General features: G+C 42.2%; 1 protein-coding gene across 1 annotated transcript; it reads left to right on the forward strand.

Moving 5' to 3' along the window:
- The first annotated feature begins 1,356 nt into the window (after positions 1-1,356).
- LOC146364768 (PAN2-PAN3 deadenylation complex catalytic subunit PAN2-like) lies at positions 1,357-16,504 on the forward strand. Its single transcript, XM_084917731.1, has 24 exons — positions 1,357-1,378; positions 7,093-7,208; positions 10,388-10,615; positions 10,709-10,878; positions 10,967-11,084; positions 11,206-11,283; positions 11,361-11,616; positions 11,758-12,046; positions 12,256-12,352; positions 12,479-12,589; positions 12,721-12,840; positions 12,934-13,062; positions 13,177-13,376; positions 13,502-13,644; positions 13,807-13,913; positions 14,010-14,108; positions 14,214-14,342; positions 14,599-14,736; positions 14,825-14,884; positions 14,975-15,223; positions 15,359-15,502; positions 15,601-15,780; positions 15,887-15,980; positions 16,311-16,504. The coding sequence occupies exons 1-24, from the start codon at positions 1,357-1,359 to the stop codon at positions 16,502-16,504; spliced, it is 3,471 nt and encodes a 1,156-aa protein (XP_084773857.1).

Raw genomic sequence — 16,504 nt, forward strand, 5'->3', positions numbered from 1 at the left:
CAACACAAAACACTGCAAACCACAACACAATTAAATATAAATTAAAATATTAAAACAAAAAGAAGATGCACATTCTCTGTCATATGGGCCTGCATGATTTCTGAATCCTTTATCATCTGCAACTGAAAATAGTGGATGATTACTATACCTTTCTAATGTGACGTTGTTGTCCCTCGCTCTTTTTCTCTCTGGCTCTGTTCCTGTGCTACTGCGAGTGTAACTAACGCCCCTCCCCCCTCTGCCCAGCGCAAAGTACAGGCCGCGCATGCGGAGTTTAGCGGAAAAAAGGGCGAGAGAGAGGGTGAGAGAAAGAAAAGAAAAACCTCACGGCTCCCAATAAGGAGCCGGCTCACGTCGTTCACTTCAAAGAGTCGGCTCTAAGAGCCATTTAGTTCGCGAACGACCCATCACTACTGAGCAGCACACATGTCCGACAACACACACCTGTGTGCGTGTAGATCCATATATTCACAAGGGTTCTCCGTGTAACTGTCTAATAGTAGGTGTGGACATGAAGCAGGAATGGAGGAGATCAAGGCCCCAGACATCTACAGGCCCCCCAGAGCACGAGAGTAGTGTAGCAAAGTAACTGCGCGAATTGCTCATTATTTTCTGCAGGCTGTGTGAGGCTGTGTCTTACTGAAGTCTGACACCGACAAGGTCACACTAACAGCTCCATTTTGATATTTGAATATCGTGGTTATGTTTTGACTGAGAGAAGAAAAAAAAACAAAGTAGACGAAAATCGCTCCAATTTCAATTATGGGTCGATCTGTGTGAGGATATTAAAAAAGAAAAGTTCATCTCAGTTTTGCTGTTCCATAAAATATCAGTATTATTTCTGAAGAGCAGAAACGGAGAGACAGAGAGGGAGAACAACATTTTGATCCCAACCCTCATATTTACCTATTAACAAATTTGCTTTTTGGTTGTGCAAACAAACTAAATACAGGTATGTTACTTTTCCTGGAGGGCAGCCATTTTTAAAAACAAGATGGCAGCTGCAGTGTAAGTCAGACTATGTCAGACCTTCGTCCCATAATGATTCCCTCCTTCCTGATACAGCTCCAGGAACTTCCTGTAAAGCTTCAGGGCCGTGCATGCGTCCTCCGTGCTGTCATGGGTTTCTCCCTGGATGTTGAGGCCTGTGGACATGAAAAAGAATGATCAGAAATTATTCTCCTTTCTTTCTCTCTCACTCTATCTTTCACAAGCTCTTCTGGAAGCTTTGCTGATTTCAAATAACCCTTATCTTCACCTTACACTCTCTTGTTCGTGAGCATGGAAGAGCCTTTGCCTGCCCTGGATCAATTGTTTGGTCTTTTTCACTTATCTTCCTAACTTAGTAGAGTTGAAATGCCTGCTCAACGAGAGAAAGGTAAGATGACATTTTTCTTGCAGACATGCTTGTGGCTCAAGAAAAAATGAGTATCTGTGTTACATCATTTAGACATATAATGCTTATGAAACTACACATTGTGAATTCAAGAGGGAAATTTGTGTCACACGCTGAAGAGTATTTCATGGTTCTCATGGAGTGGTCACTTTTATCATGAAAGGCAAATGAAACTATGTGGAGAGCAGCATCTGATGAAGGCAGTAGATTCCATGTTGGTTGGTGGAGAGAGATCCTGAAAGATGTCCACTGTTAAAAATAAGCATCAGTGGAGAGACCTGAGTATGGTTTTCATCTAAAGCTAGTCCACCTTCCAGAGGTCGTCTAACTTCCAGGATTATTAATGGTAAACCAAATCAACAGTCAAGTATCTCTTGTCATTAAGTGTATTTTAAATGAAATTCAGCTTTCTGTTGGCTAAACAGCATATAGTACAATTCAGCACCTGGAAACACAACACTTACCAAAGAATCAGTACAGTGGTAGCTTAAGTCAAAGTGAGCCTGCTCAGCACATCTGTGAAACATCCAGCAAAAATCAGCAGCACAATCACATTCAGCCAAAGAAATATGTCTAGTATCTAGTGAACATGGTGGCAGAGTCTTTTTGGTGGCTGCCACTAATCTTTAGGATAACCTCCCCGATTAACATAAGAGCTGTCTGATCATTTTAAGACTCTGTTAGAAATCAGTTTACTCTGACTGGCTTTCAGCTTTAGCTGTTTCAGCTGTTTTATTGACTGTTATGTTTTTATTTTGTATTTCTGTGCATGTTTGTTGATATAGTGATCATAAATGTACTTTTTATTTTTATAGCCTGTACAGCAGGTATTTTAAATGAGCTTAAAAAATAACCCTAGTCTTGACTTCTCACTGAGTAACAAAGGCTTCCCCTTAGAGTTATTTTTCCTGAGCAGTAAAACCTGGGCTGTAAAGAAAACATGGCAGGGAAAAAGAAAAGTGTCTGACTGCTGTCAAGTGCTTTGTTTGTTTGATGTTGTTAGAAGTTTCCAGATCCAGATGCTCCTTCAGTCCCCACAGTCAAACCAACTGAGGCACCTCTGAGAGTTAAAAATGGTCTTTCAATGTGCAGCTGTTCTCAGAGGTGTTACAATAAGGACTTCACCAAGTTCAGTGCAGTTAGAAGTTCACATGAATTTAGCAAGTTAGTTTCAACCTAAATATGATAAACCATGTTCTAACTAAAATGTACAGCTCTACCCTCATCATACGACAGGGAGAAGACACCAAAAACCAATATCACTCACTCATGAAAGGGAACAGTCATGGAATTTATCTATCAGGGTCAACTCTATTTAGCATCAGTAGGAATTTGAATAATGGAGGAACCTTCATTTGGTTTTAATGTTATTGAAACACAAAAACTCCCAGGGCTTATGTGGCTGGTAAATTAGCCAACTAAATTAGCTAACTATAAAATTCTGGCTTGCAAAAATGATTGCTAGCTAAACCATGTCCTTATATTCTCTGATGCTAACTTGTGTTTTATGCAGTCACCAACACATTGAAATCTTTATGCTGATAGTGACCTATGCAGTATTTAATCAGGTCTCTGATACATGCAAAAAATATAACAAAACAGTGTTATGTATATTTTCTCACTGTTCACTGTCATATCTGTCAATAAAGTACTTGGTTGTGGTTAATATATACTGTGGTTTCCAATAAACCAGGAACTTCAGTTTCCTAGTGAACCTTAAACCAAAGGTTGTGACTTTAACAAACAAATCTATTTTCTGCCCGTGTGCACCGTGTTCACCTTTGGTTTGCTGCAGTTAAACTGCTCCAACAGGAGGACGTTTTTGAACCAGAGCAGAAAAGTTCTAAAGCTGAACGTCCATCTTTTCTCTCTCATATTTTCTTTTTATGTTTCCTGTGTTAAAAACACTACTTCTCAAAAACAGCAGTTAATATTTCCCAGCCGAATTGAACTCTAATCATTGACTAATTAAGGAATCACTGCAGCTACAATGTATTTTTTGGATTTGAAAACTGATGGAAAAAAAAATGTTATGCAATGTTCTAATTGTGTGAGCTGTATGATAGTCAAGAATACACTTAGTGCCTGGAAATACGCCCAGATTTCAAAAATATTTATCTGCTCATTATGGTAAATGGTCTGTATTTGTATAGTGCTTTTCTAGTCCGTAAGGACCCCAAAGCGCTTTACACAACCAGTCATCCACACACACATTCACACACTGGTGATGGCAGCTACATTGGGGCCACCCTGGGGCGCACTGACAGAGGCGAGGCTGCCGGACACTGGCGCCACCGGGCCCTCTGACCACCACCAGTAGGTAACGGGTGAAGTGTCTTGCCCAAGGACACAACGACCGAGACTGTCCAAGCCGGGGCTCGAACCAGCAACCTTCTGATTACAAGGCGAACTCCCAACTCTTGAGCCACGATCATTTAGGCCAAATCTTTAAAACGGTGTCATTGCACACACATTTCAATCACACAAATGCAGGATTAATTATTTGCAGTATTTTATCTGATTTATTATGAGAATGTCATGCCTGATCATTTGTACCCACAACATCAAAAATGGGGGCAAAAGGGAGGAGATCGCGTTTAATCGATTATAACACGAGGTCAGAAATATAAGTGCTGACATGAGTAGTGTCCAGTGTTGGGTAAGTTACTTTAAATTAGTAACTTAGTTACATTGCTAGTTACTTCTATCAAAAGTAACTCAGTTACTTCAAGTTACTCGTTACTTTCAGAGTAACTTGTTACTAGGGAAAGTAACTTTGATTTTACTCAGAATTCTCTTGTTAATGTGTTGCTTCTGTAACTGGATACCCAGCAAGATTGCCAGTCTTCTAGCTTGCTTACTTGCCACAAGTGCACTGTGCCACCTACCAATAGAAAGGAAAAAATAATGTGCACATTTCCACGAGAGAAATCCCACGCCTGATTCTATCCTAGCCTGCTTTTTACATCCAACACAAAAACTGCAGTCGTGGTGCTTTCGATTGTACTCAGAACTCGGAAATTCTGCCTTCTGAATAGGAAGATGTAGGTAACACCAGACTGAAGATGAGCTGCATACAGAGCTGGACTGGGACAAAAAAATCGTCCCGGGCATTTTGACTAGAGACCGGCCCACCATTATAGCAAAAATCATAAAGCCTTTGAATGAAAATAAACACTGTTGTGACAGTGATGTACACTGTTCTGATGGTATATATGTATCAATCTATCAATTGTTTGTTGCAAGACTCAGATAATTATTTTTTTAAAAGTGAGACATTTTAAATGAGAATAAGAAAGTATTTCCTTGTGCCCCCCTCTCCCTGTTAATGCCCTACCTGCCCCCCTGGCAACACTTTGCTAGACCCGCCCCTGCACAGTTACCAGCTGTCAGCTACTTAGAAAAGGATCCTGGTGTTATTTGTCTCTCAGAAACAGTTCATCACTTCCCTTCAACTCATTCATGTTAACTAAAAGGTAAACCTGTTTCTCCATCACAGCTCTGATGATTCAGTAAGGACATCTCCTGGTTTCGTCTTCATGTTTCCCTCTCATCACATAACCAAACCGATATCATGACCAGCAGGTTTACAGCTGTGGCTCCAGCAAACATCAGCTGATACTAGAAATGAATATTAAATAAATTCTAACAACAGCTGATCAAGCTTAAAAGTGCTGCTGTTGTTTAGCGCGACATCCGCTGGTCTCCTCTTTCTGGCGCAAAGTGGGCGATAAATAAACAAGAGAGAAAAGCCGATCAGCTGATCATTGATCAGTTTCATGACTGAAGTAGAAACAGGAGAGGGAGGGTGAGAGGATGAGAGAAGAAGAGGCAGCTGTGCAGCAAAGACACAGAATAACTCCAGCTTTGTGTCTTTTTCATTGTAGCTGAAGTCCGGGACAAACTGTTCCTTTTCACCTAAATACGAAACGCGTAATATTTTCTCTGAATACGAGACGATTCCGTTTTTTACGGGATGGTTGGCAACTCTAATAATTAACCTTATGAACAAAATAAAGTTCAACATCAGTAACCAAAGCAGACGTGACGCCAGACCACCAACCTCTGACTCTCTCCCCCACCGATGTAGGAGCGGTGCTGAGCAGGATCAATGTCCACAAGGCTGCAGGTCCCGATGGCATCCCCGGGCGTGTTCTCAGAGCGTGTCCTGGGGAGCTTGCAGGAGTGCTCACAGACATATTCAATCTGTCCTTGGCCCACGCTGTGGTACCGGCCTGCTTCAAATCCACCTCCATCGTCCCGATACCCAAAAACTCCAACCCATCTTGCCTCAATGACTACCGCCCAGTAGCACTCACCCCCATCATCACTAAGTGTTTAGAGCAGCTGGTCCTAGCACACTTCAAATCCTGTCTCCCCCCCACCCTGGACCCCCACCAATTCGCATACCGCCAGAACAGGAGCACAGAGGATGCAGTCTCCATCGCACTGCACTCTGTCCTCTCACACCTGGACAACAACACCACCTACGCCAGAATGCTGTTTATAGACTTCAGTTCAGCATTCAATACAACCCTCCCCTCACAACTCATCAGGAAACTGACAGACCTGGGCATCAGTTCCCTCAAATGGTTACTGGACTTCCTGACCAACCGCCCCCAACATGTCCGGCTGGATAACCGCTGCTCATCTACAATCACGATGAACACCGGTGTACCACAAGGCTGTGTGATGAGCCCTTTCCTCTACTCCCTCTTCACCCACGACTGCAGACCTGCTGATGGTTCCAACACCATCATTAAGTTTGCAGATGACACCACGGTGATTGGCCTCATCAGTGACAATGATGAGGCCGCCTACAGGGAGGAGGTGGATCGTCTGGCTGAGTGGTGCGACAGAAACAACCTGCTGCTTAACACCGAGAAGACCAAGGAGCTCATCGTGGACTACAGGAGGAATGCTGACCCACATCCACCCATCCACATTAAGTGGACGGCTGTGGAGCGTGTGAGCAGCTTCAAGTTCCTGGGAGTCCACATCTCCGAGGATCTCACCTGGACGACAAACTACTCCAAGCTGGTCAAGAAGGCTCACCAGCGCCTCTTCTTCTTGAGGACTCTGAGGAAGAACCACCTGTCCTCAGACATCCTGGTGAACTTCTATCGTTGCACCATCGAGAGCATCCTGACCAACTGTATAACAGTCTGGTACGGGAACTGCTCTGCCTCGGACCGGAAGGCGTTGCAGAGGGTCGTGAAAACTGCCCAGCGCATCGCCGGAGCACCACTCCCTGCCATAAAGGACATCTACAGGAAGCGGTGTCTGAAAAGGGCTGGGAAAATCATCAAAGACCCCAGCCACCCATCACATGGACTCTTCACCCTCCTGCCCTCTGGGAGGCGCTACAGGAGCCGCCGGACTAAGACCACCAGGTACCGGAACAGCTTCTTCCCCACAGCTGTCAGACTCTTGAACTCTGCCTCCTGACATCTGACCCACGTTAACACATGGACTGGACATACACACACCACAACCACCTACACACACACACAATGGACAACTGTACCCTCAAACACACAATAATAACATGGACTGAACCACCACTCACAACCACCACTCACAACCACTAGCACTTTATATAGCCTCTGTAAGAATTATATCTTGAGCTTGTGAAAGATAGACTGAGAGAGAAAGAAAGCAGAATAATTTCTGATCATTCTTTTTCATGTCCACAGCCCTCAACATCCAGGGAGAAACCCATGACAGCACGGAGGACTCATGCACGGCCCTGAAGCTTTACAGGAAGTTCCTGGAGCTGTTTCAGGAAGGAGGGAATCATTACGGGACGAAGGTCTGACACAGTCTGACTTACACTGCAGCTGCCATCTTGTTTTTAAAAATGGCTGCCCTCCAGGAAAAGTAACATACCTGTATTTAGTTTGTTTGCACAACCAAAAAGCAAAAACTCAGAAGACCTTTAAGACCTTTAAATAATGCATATTTAGGACCTCTGAAATTCAACATCCTCTAGTTTCTCAAAAAATGTTTTCCTTGCTGCTTTAACACAGCCTCACCTGTGATCTGATAAATGTTAAGATTCAGTTCAACCTTTGTCCCATTTATCCACATTATATTTCATAGATATGAACAATAAAACAAATTGTTTTTATTAAACAGACAAATTTTATACATAGTACATACAATTTGCAAATTGACAGAAATCCATGAGAATTAATTGTCAAAGTTGCCATTAAAGTCAAGCATCAATCCTTGCTCATATTTTTGTTATTGTACTTTTATGTTTAGCTGTGACTAACTGAACACATTTGTGTCCTGCTTTGAATGAAAGGGTCCATTTCTCATTTTAATCAGCTTTTCAGTCAGGTCCCAATTAGGCATTCTTTAATTGTTAATAGGTAAATATGAGGGTTGGGATCAAAATGTTGTGTTCCCTCTCTGTCTCTCCGTTTCTGCTCTTCAGGAATAATACTGATATTTTATGGAACAGCAAAACTGAGATGAACTTTTCTTTTTTAATATCCTCACACAGATCGACCCATAATTGAAATTGGAGCGATTTTCGTCTACTTCGTTTGTTTTTTTTCTTCTCTCAGTCAAAACATAACCACGATATTCAAATATCAAAATGCAGCTGTTAGTGTGACCTTGTCGGTGTCAGACTTCAGTAAGACACAGCCTCACACAGCCTGCAGAAAATAACGAGCAATTTGCGCAGTTACTTTGCTACACTACTCTCGTGCTCTGGGGGGCCTGTAGATGTCTGGGGCCTTGATCTCCTGCATTCCTGCTTCATGTCCTGGGGGGCAGGGCTCCCCACACCTACTATTAGACAGTTACACGGCTCAGGTTGTGTCAAACCAGCAAGTAAAAACATTTTTGAGACACTAGAGGATGTTACCCTTCAGAGGTCCTAAATGTACTAAATGTAATTGATAAATATAAGTTATTAGCCAGTAAATGACTTGGCAATGTTCATGTAATACAAATATATGTATTTTTAATTTTTCCTGGAGGGCAGTCATTTTTAAAAACAAGATGGCAGCTGCAGTGTAAGTCAGACTGTGAAATAAAAGATCAAAGAAGACTTAAACAGTATTTAAATATTCAGGCTTTTTCAACATTTAGACAAATTGTGTTTGAAATTCAAACTAATCTGCTGCACACTTTCTCTAACTCTGCTGCCACAAGGACAGATACAGGAAGTCGCTCAAACCACATGAAACTAATCTTTATAGTATTTGTTTTATTTTACTCCAGGAGCAAAAGATGTTTTCCAAAAATGGGACAAACTGTTGTGTAATTTTATGGTTGGTGTGGTCCTGAGAGTCGTTGAGCTTGTCTTTGTTTTTAGGGTCACAGGTTTCAAGCTGGTAATCAAGGTGTGAATCAGAAGGGTTAAATGAGCCCCGCCTGGTCTCCAACAAGCCTGCCCCATAAAGGACTTTTTCTTTTGTTTCGGCCCAATTCATGTCTGTGGATCTTTTCTTTGTTAGTAACACTAAACATGTTAAAAGCTGAATTAAGGCTACACAGGGTTTATTTTCCTGAGTTAAATTCTTTGCTAAAAAAGTTAAAAAGCTTAAATTTTCATGTTCTATTGCTGTGACACGGGTGAGTGGGTCAAACGTGAAACAGGAAGTTGACCCAGAAAAGCACAGGCTGAGGAAAATGACTTAAGTGTCTTTATTGTAAGATCATAAACTTGTTATAGCTAGTTTGTTGAATAAACCACTGATGGAAACAGGAACATGATGAAATCAATAAAAGTGCTCATTTTTGTGTTTTTGAATGTTGGTTGTCATTTATTTTATTCACACAAATGCAGTTTGGACAAGTGCTGATGGTCCTTTGTTAATTAAAACCAAACAATCACCATTCCAAGGTTAATCAATACCACTGAAACAGATAACAGACAATAGCTGAAAATATCTTTAATCAACAGTCAACTATCAGCTTCAATTGAACTGACTCAACCAATGAGGGCATCAAATTTGGATTATATGGTTTCAGCTAGGGCTGAACCAAAAGTTGTATTTTTCATTAATTGGATGAGAAAATAAAACCTGTAAAGTTTAAAACTTTAATTTTATTTAATCAATGTTGAACTCTGAGATTAATCCAGTCAATTTTTATTTTAATTGTTACTGAAATGTTGAATTCACCGCTGATGATAATGTTTTTCATCTATATGGATCCATTTCCACAACTTTTTGATCACCACTTCAGAACAACAACTACCTGGATACACAGGATGAAGACTGAACTCTGACATTAATCCAGTGAATTTTAACAACAGTCACGCTAAAGGACCATTTGATTGATTAAATCATGGTTAGTTTGTTACAATATGTGTAACATAACTGTCGTCCAACATGCAGCAAATTTGTTGGAGAAGCTCAGAAGACTCAAACTCAACATCTGGTGCATCTCGGACACAAAGGAATTTAGTGCTTTTGACGACCTGTTGACGACGGCTGTTAATCAAGGTGTGGATTAAGCGTGCTAAACGAGGTCCTCCCAGTCTGATCAAACTCATTATCTTGGTGCAATTCAGAAACAACACGCTCAGGCAAAAACTGGGTCAACCCCCCTCTGACACCTTAATGCGGGCTTAATGATGACACGATGCCCACGTCTCCCAAAGAATTCACACCTGTATTCATGTAAACTCAGCCACACCCACCTTGATTCAGACCCTGAAACCTGTGAGCCTAACGTTTAATGCAGGGACAGTCAACGACTCTTAGGACCGCCTTGAATCCCAGTGGAGGTTAAATACGTGGCTCTCTCCATCAGACTTTAGATCTGGACTCCAGTTTTCTTCATTTCAAGAGATCAAGATTAAACCTGCAAGTACTACTATTTACAGAAGTTCCAGTTCCTCTGCAGGCTGATTTAGCTGAACTCAAGAAGATTTTTGAAGCTCTCAACAAAAGATTAGGTGAATACTGGGCCAACCATCACAGGACTATGAACTCTCTTCACTGGACTCCTCACTGGTCTCCTCAGTGGACTCCTGGGGGACTGGAGCCCACCATGAACTCATATCTGAATCCAAACCTCCACCAAGACGTGAGAATGTACACACAGGAGCTGGCTGTGACCGTTCCTAAACCTGTGCACGTAAGGAAGGGGATTTTTTCTGAGCTGCACAGTAAAGTTTCAGAAGCTGGCATCCCCGTCACTGCAACACATTTTGACCTGCAGCGGGAAATGCTCTGGATGGGAAACTACACGGTAAGAGCCAAAATGATGCTTCAGCAGAGTTTGTTTCTTCTACATTCACCTTAAACTTTGCACTGTTTAATAATATTTGTGCTCTTCTCTTAGGGTCATGTAAAATCCTTCCTTGGACCTACGATGGCACGCTACTCTTCTTTCCAAGTGCATGCAACTGATGCCATCAGACACATGCAGAGTTTGGACACAGGCGTGCTGTTCCTTTCTGAGTGCAACCTCAGATGTTACACTCGTGGAGGCCTCGTCATGTTTGATTATCGGTAAGTGTTACATTGACTGTTGATGACCTGAAGCTGTGAAATTATTCCTTATGTTATTGAATTAATGGCAATTTTTGGTGCTTTGCAGGATGGAAGAAGGAGCTGATATGCACAGTCTCCTCATGACTGATAACATGCTGCTCATGGGGGGATTACAAAACTATGTGGTTGAAGTTGACATGAACACACTTCAAGAAACTCAAAAAGTAAGACACCAGGCTTATGTTTATCAAAATCCACAACTATCTATGCTTACACCACTGGCACATCATACAACTGACTTCACAGCGAGTGTCTGACTGTCTGCTGTCTCGATTGTCCTTCCAGTTCACAGTGGAGGCACCTGGAGTGACAATAATGCGTCAGACCAATCGTTTCTTCGTCTTTGGGCACCCTTCTGGCAAAGTAAGTATCCCCTGATTGCATCAGTTTGACGAGGTTTGGTTTATATCTCTCTAACACTGACCCTCTGCTGATAACAGGTGACCCTTCGAGACTTGCGCACATTTAGGACACAAAAGTTTGACGCATTTCCTGGCGGCCTGTCAGACTTTGATGTTCACGGAAACCTTTTGGCTGTGAATGGGTTCTCCAGCCGAGGGCTGAATGAACGTTTCCTCATGGTGTATGACCTCCGCATGATGCGAGCTGCAACCCCCCTTTGGGTGCATGTGGATCCCTTCTTCGTGCGCTTCATTCCTACCTACACGTCACGGCTCGCAATCATCTCACAGACAGGTATGAAGCTGGCTACAGGATTCTTTAGTCCAGTTTTCTGTAGCATAGTCTTACTATGTTTGGCCAAAAAATGTGACACACAATTTCTTTGTGTGATTTGTGGCTTTGCTATAACTGCCTGCATTCTGTGTCTTTTTCCAGGTGAGTGTCAGTTCTGTGAGCCCACTGGCCTCGCCAACGTGGCGGATATTTTCCACGTCAACACAAACGGCCACTTTCTCACAAGTTTTGAGGTCTCATCCAGCAAACAAGCCTTAGCCTTTGGAGATTCGGGGGGATGTGTGCGTCTCTGGTCCGATACTCGGGACGTTATGTTTAACGTCTACTCCAGAGAGCCCTGCGTTGTGGATGCACAGCCTCAGCTGACCTGGAATCATAACCTGCAGCCCTGCTCTCCCATCCCCACTGCCCAGGCTACACCCAGCTCAAGGTAACACAATCACTAACGAGACTGAAGAGTTTGCATTAGAGCGTTCATAAATATTGTTGTCAGATTCAATAAAAGTTTGTAAGATAATGTCGAGTCTTCCCCAGTTGATATAAATGGTTTGCTCAATATTTTAAAAGCAGTTCTCAAAATTAGAGTCTCATGTAGTTCCCATTAAAGGTTTCCATCTAAAACATGTTTCTTTTCAACAGATGGGCTCCTGGGATGGACCCAGAAATCCCACAAACTATTGAAACTGTTGGCTTCAACAGTTATGTGGAAAATCCTTACGCCTGCCCCTGTAACCAGGTATGTAAAAAACTTGTTGCTCTTTTAAACTGTCATTTTTACAATATTGTAATAAATTTACAAAAAAAGTTAAACCCATCTCCACGTGGTGTATTTTAAGTTTTTTCCCCTGTTTGTTGTTTGCAGGTCCCTGCAAATAAAGAAGGGACACCTGGTTATTACAACCACGTCCCTGAATCTCCAGCAGAGAGTGATGAAGAGCCGCTCCTTCACACTGTTCCCGAAAAGTACAGAAAGGTTGGACTTGCTATGTTTCACCCTGGTGTTCATAGAGATACAGTTAATTATGATATGTAACAATTTCTAGAGTGTTGCTACAAGCTTTGATTTCCAAAACATGTGACAAAGATGTGTTTGTTGTGCTTCAGGTGACAATTAAATACTCTAAACGTGGACGGGAAGATTTTGACTTCAAACATTACAACAGGACCTTGTTTGCTGGCCTGGAGCCGCAGATTCCCAACGCCTACTGTAACTGCATGATCCAGGTAAGAAGCTGAAGATTCACAATGTGTACATTTAATTTTTAATATGAGACAATTTGTCAAATGTTCCATGGGTCTTTTATGTTTGCATCTTAGGTGTTATACTTCCTGGAGCCAGTTCGCTGCCTTGTTCAGAATCATTTGTGCCACAAGGAGTTTTGTTTGGCTTGTGAACTCGGCTTCCTCTTCCACATGTTGGATTTGTCACAAGGAGATCCATGTCAGGTAAGTTTCTTTCTTTCTTTTTTTTTCAATCTGTTGGGGATTGCAAGGCTCTTACTTTGAAATCTCATTTTGTTGTGACTGCCCAAAGTAACCTCTAATGTCTTCTTCCTTAAGGCCAGCAACTTCCTCAGAGCACTTCGAAACGTCCCTGAAGCCAAAGAGATGGGCCTGATCCTCTCAAACTGTGAGGAGACGACAGGAACAGTCGAGCTAGGTCGCTTAATCCAGAGATGGAATCACTTCATCCTCTACCAGCTCTTCCAGGAGACACAGGAGCAGGAGGATCCACGGGCCTACAGGACGACCAGGAGCAGGTAAAACACATCGTTGTTGACCTGCATTCTTACTGGACACTGTCCCAGTCTTATCATTATGTTTGTTTATAAATGCAGAGTTTTCCTTCTGGTTTCTGAAACTGTGATTTGTGTTTGTGTTGCAGTTCTCTGGGCTCCTCTGGCGACTCTGTCATTAGAGAGCTGTTTTGTTCTGACGTTGAGAACCGCAGCCTGTGTCTCTGTGGCATAGAAACAGTCCACTCCTCCCTCATGTCGCTGTTCAACATGCATTACCCCGACTCTCAAGGTGAGTCTGAGAGCACTCTGTGACTGTGAATTACTCTGTCTTTGAAGCTTGAACTATTAATGATTACATAATGGTTTGAATTAATTTAGTTTTTGAATGAGCAGAGGGAAATATCTGCTTGATTTGATGTACACTGATATTCATTGTACTTTGACACTTCAGGAAAAAGAATAAAGGAGCACGACTTTGCTGAGATCCTGAAGAAAAGCATCTGCCTGCAGCAGAGATCTCACACATGGTGTGGAAACTGTGACAAGTATCAGCCCACAGTGAGTTACAGCTTTCATTCACTCATAATGACAAATCATTTATGGTTGATTGTTACCTTTTGTGCAGGGTAATCATTTCTTTGTGTTACACTGTAGGTGCAGACACGCAACATTCGACGTCTCCCAGATGTTTTGGTGATAAACTGTGAGGTGAACAGCAGCAAAGAGGCCGAATTCTGGAAGGTTCAGGCCGAGGTAAGCGACTGATTCACCGTGTTTAAATACAGTTAAAAGAAACAAAGAAACTAATGATTTATGTGTTCATTATTTACATGATTGCCCATGTTTCTGTTTTTATAGTACGCCTTCAACAAATCCATGCAGAAGACAGATCAGGATCAGCGTCACGTGTGGATCCCCGCCACTCTCAAGATGTCCCTCAGCAAAAGTCAGAGACTGGAGATCAGCAGCTGGCCTGAGGGCGAGGAGGTGAGGACTTTAGATTTTCAGCTGATCTTTGCACTTGAAGAAATAATTGAGTAACTTTTCATCACCAAGTTAAAATTTGACTTCAAAATTAAAACCATATTTCCAGGAGCAATATTTTTAAAACATTATTACACTAATCTGTAGATATTGAACTATAGGTTGGTTTTAGTGTTTTTGTTTCTGTAACACATGAATTTCTCAACTTTTGTGCAATGAAAAAGTTTATCTTACAATTATTTGCACTTTCTGTTACTAGTTAAGTGCTGCTGAACAGGCGGAGGGAGCTTCTCTGTATGACTTGGTGGTCACGGTGCCGCACATCCTGGACGCTGGCACGGGTGGTAATCTGGTCGCACACATCAAAGTGGGTGAGACCTACCATCAAAGAAAAGAGGTGAGTGACGCTTAGATAAGAAAAGTTTGACATCTGCTGACTACAAAAAGTTTAATTTTTAACATTCAAAATGATTTTATTATTTCAGGGAGTCTCTCGCCAGCAGTGGTACCTCTTCAATGACTTCCTCATTGAGCCGATTGAGAAGGTAAGGATCCTAGATAAGATTCCTGCTTGTTTATTCATGCTAACTTTAATGTGTGCAGTCATTTAAAAATGTTTCTCCTTTTCTTTTCAGACTGAGGCTGCACAGTTTGATGTGAGCTGGAAAGTGCCAGCCATCCTGTGTTACGCCAAGAGAAACTACCACACCAAATACGACCTCCGCAGTGAGTGTCAGCACAATCAGTCTGAAGTCAAATCCGACTTATATCGGACTGAGAAGCAGAGCAAGACAGACGCCACTTTCATCCCACTCACAGTCAGTGAGATGCCGCAGGCTGGTGACCTGGTGGGGCTGGACGCTGAGTTTGTAAAGCTCAGTGAGGTAAGTCTGGCATCATTAATTATAATATAGGATTAAAAACTATTTTAAATATTCCTAGTACATATTTTCAGTAGTTCAGCTAATCTGACTCAAGTATTTAAAACAAAATTGAGCCCTGAATATGTGCGTTTGCAGGAGGAAGCAGTGCTGCATAGCGGCGGCACCAAATCGACCATCATGCCCAGTCAGATGTCTGTGGCCAGGATCACCTGTGTGAGGGGTCAGGGGCCCAACGAGGGGGTCCCCTTTATCGATGACTACATCTCCACTCAGGAGCAGGTGAGAAGCTGCAGAGAGAAAAGACCACGATGACCTAAAAGAATGAATATATAATGTTTCAAGGATCCACCCGCTAACTTGTCAATTTGTTCTTCCAGGTGGTCGACTATTTGACAAAATACTCTGGAATCGAACCTGGAGACCTGGATGCCACAGTATCATCTAAGCACGTGACCACGCTGAAGTCGACCTACCTGAAGCTACGCTTCCTCATCGATGCAGGAGTTCGCTTCGTCGGCCACGGCCTGCAGAATGACTTTCGTGTCATTAATTTAGTGGTACGTTATTTCATCAGTTTTAAATTTCAAATTAGTTCATGTAGTTTAGAGATGTGTTTTTTATAGATGTGCTTTGATTTTAATGTTTTTTATTTTTTTTCTTAAGGTTCCCAAAGATCAAGTTATTGACACCGTCCACCTCTTCCGATTGCCCTACAAGAGGATGATTTCTCTGAAATTCCTTGCTTGGTATTTTCTTGGTAAGTTAGTAGAAACAAAAAAACAAAATCAAATCCAAATAATCCAAATATGAGTCTGTAATCGAATTAAATCACATTATTACTGTGAGAGGGATTAGGATCCAAATATGTAAACTGGATAATCCGCTCATGTTACTGAAGTCAGTATAGTTCATGATGTTTTAGTTGTCATCAAACCCATCTTGGAATTAAATCTGAACAACAAAGTATTTAGAGGCTTTTTTGAGTTCATGCACTAAAGCATACGTGTTAATTCCTCATATCCACACTGTAATCTGAAGCTGAACACTTTCATTTGAATCATTCCTGACCTTTTTTTCATGTCCACAGGCCTCAACATCCAGGGAGAAACCCACGACAGCACGGAGGACTCATGCACGGCCCTGAAGCTTTACAGGAAGTACCTGGAGCTGTATCAGGAAGGAGGGAATCATTACGTGACGAAGGTGCTCTACGAAGTCTACGACAAAGGCTTCCAGCTGAACTGGAAAGTCCCGGATTCGGATGCAAGATGGTCCGTCTGA

The sequence above is a fragment of the Perissodus microlepis genome, chromosome 20, assembly GCF_051167445.1.
Source record: "Perissodus microlepis isolate ML-2025 ecotype Zambia chromosome 20, ASM5116744v1, whole genome shotgun sequence".
NCBI lineage: Eukaryota > Metazoa > Chordata > Actinopteri > Cichliformes > Cichlidae > Perissodus > Perissodus microlepis.

What these genes read in the sequence shown, in the direction of transcription:
- LOC146364768 (XM_084917731.1), top strand. Translation starts at nt 1,357, where the DNA reads ATGCCTGCTCAACGAGAGAAAG. An exon ending in CTCGTCATGTTTGATTATCG is followed by an intron (nt 10,879 to 10,966) that starts GTAAGTGTTACA and finishes GGTGCTTTGCAG; the next exon opens with GATGGAAGAAGGAGCTGATA. An exon ending in ACTGTAACTGCATGATCCAG is followed by an intron (nt 12,841 to 12,933) that starts GTAAGAAGCTGA and finishes TTTGCATCTTAG; the next exon opens with GTGTTATACTTCCTGGAGCC.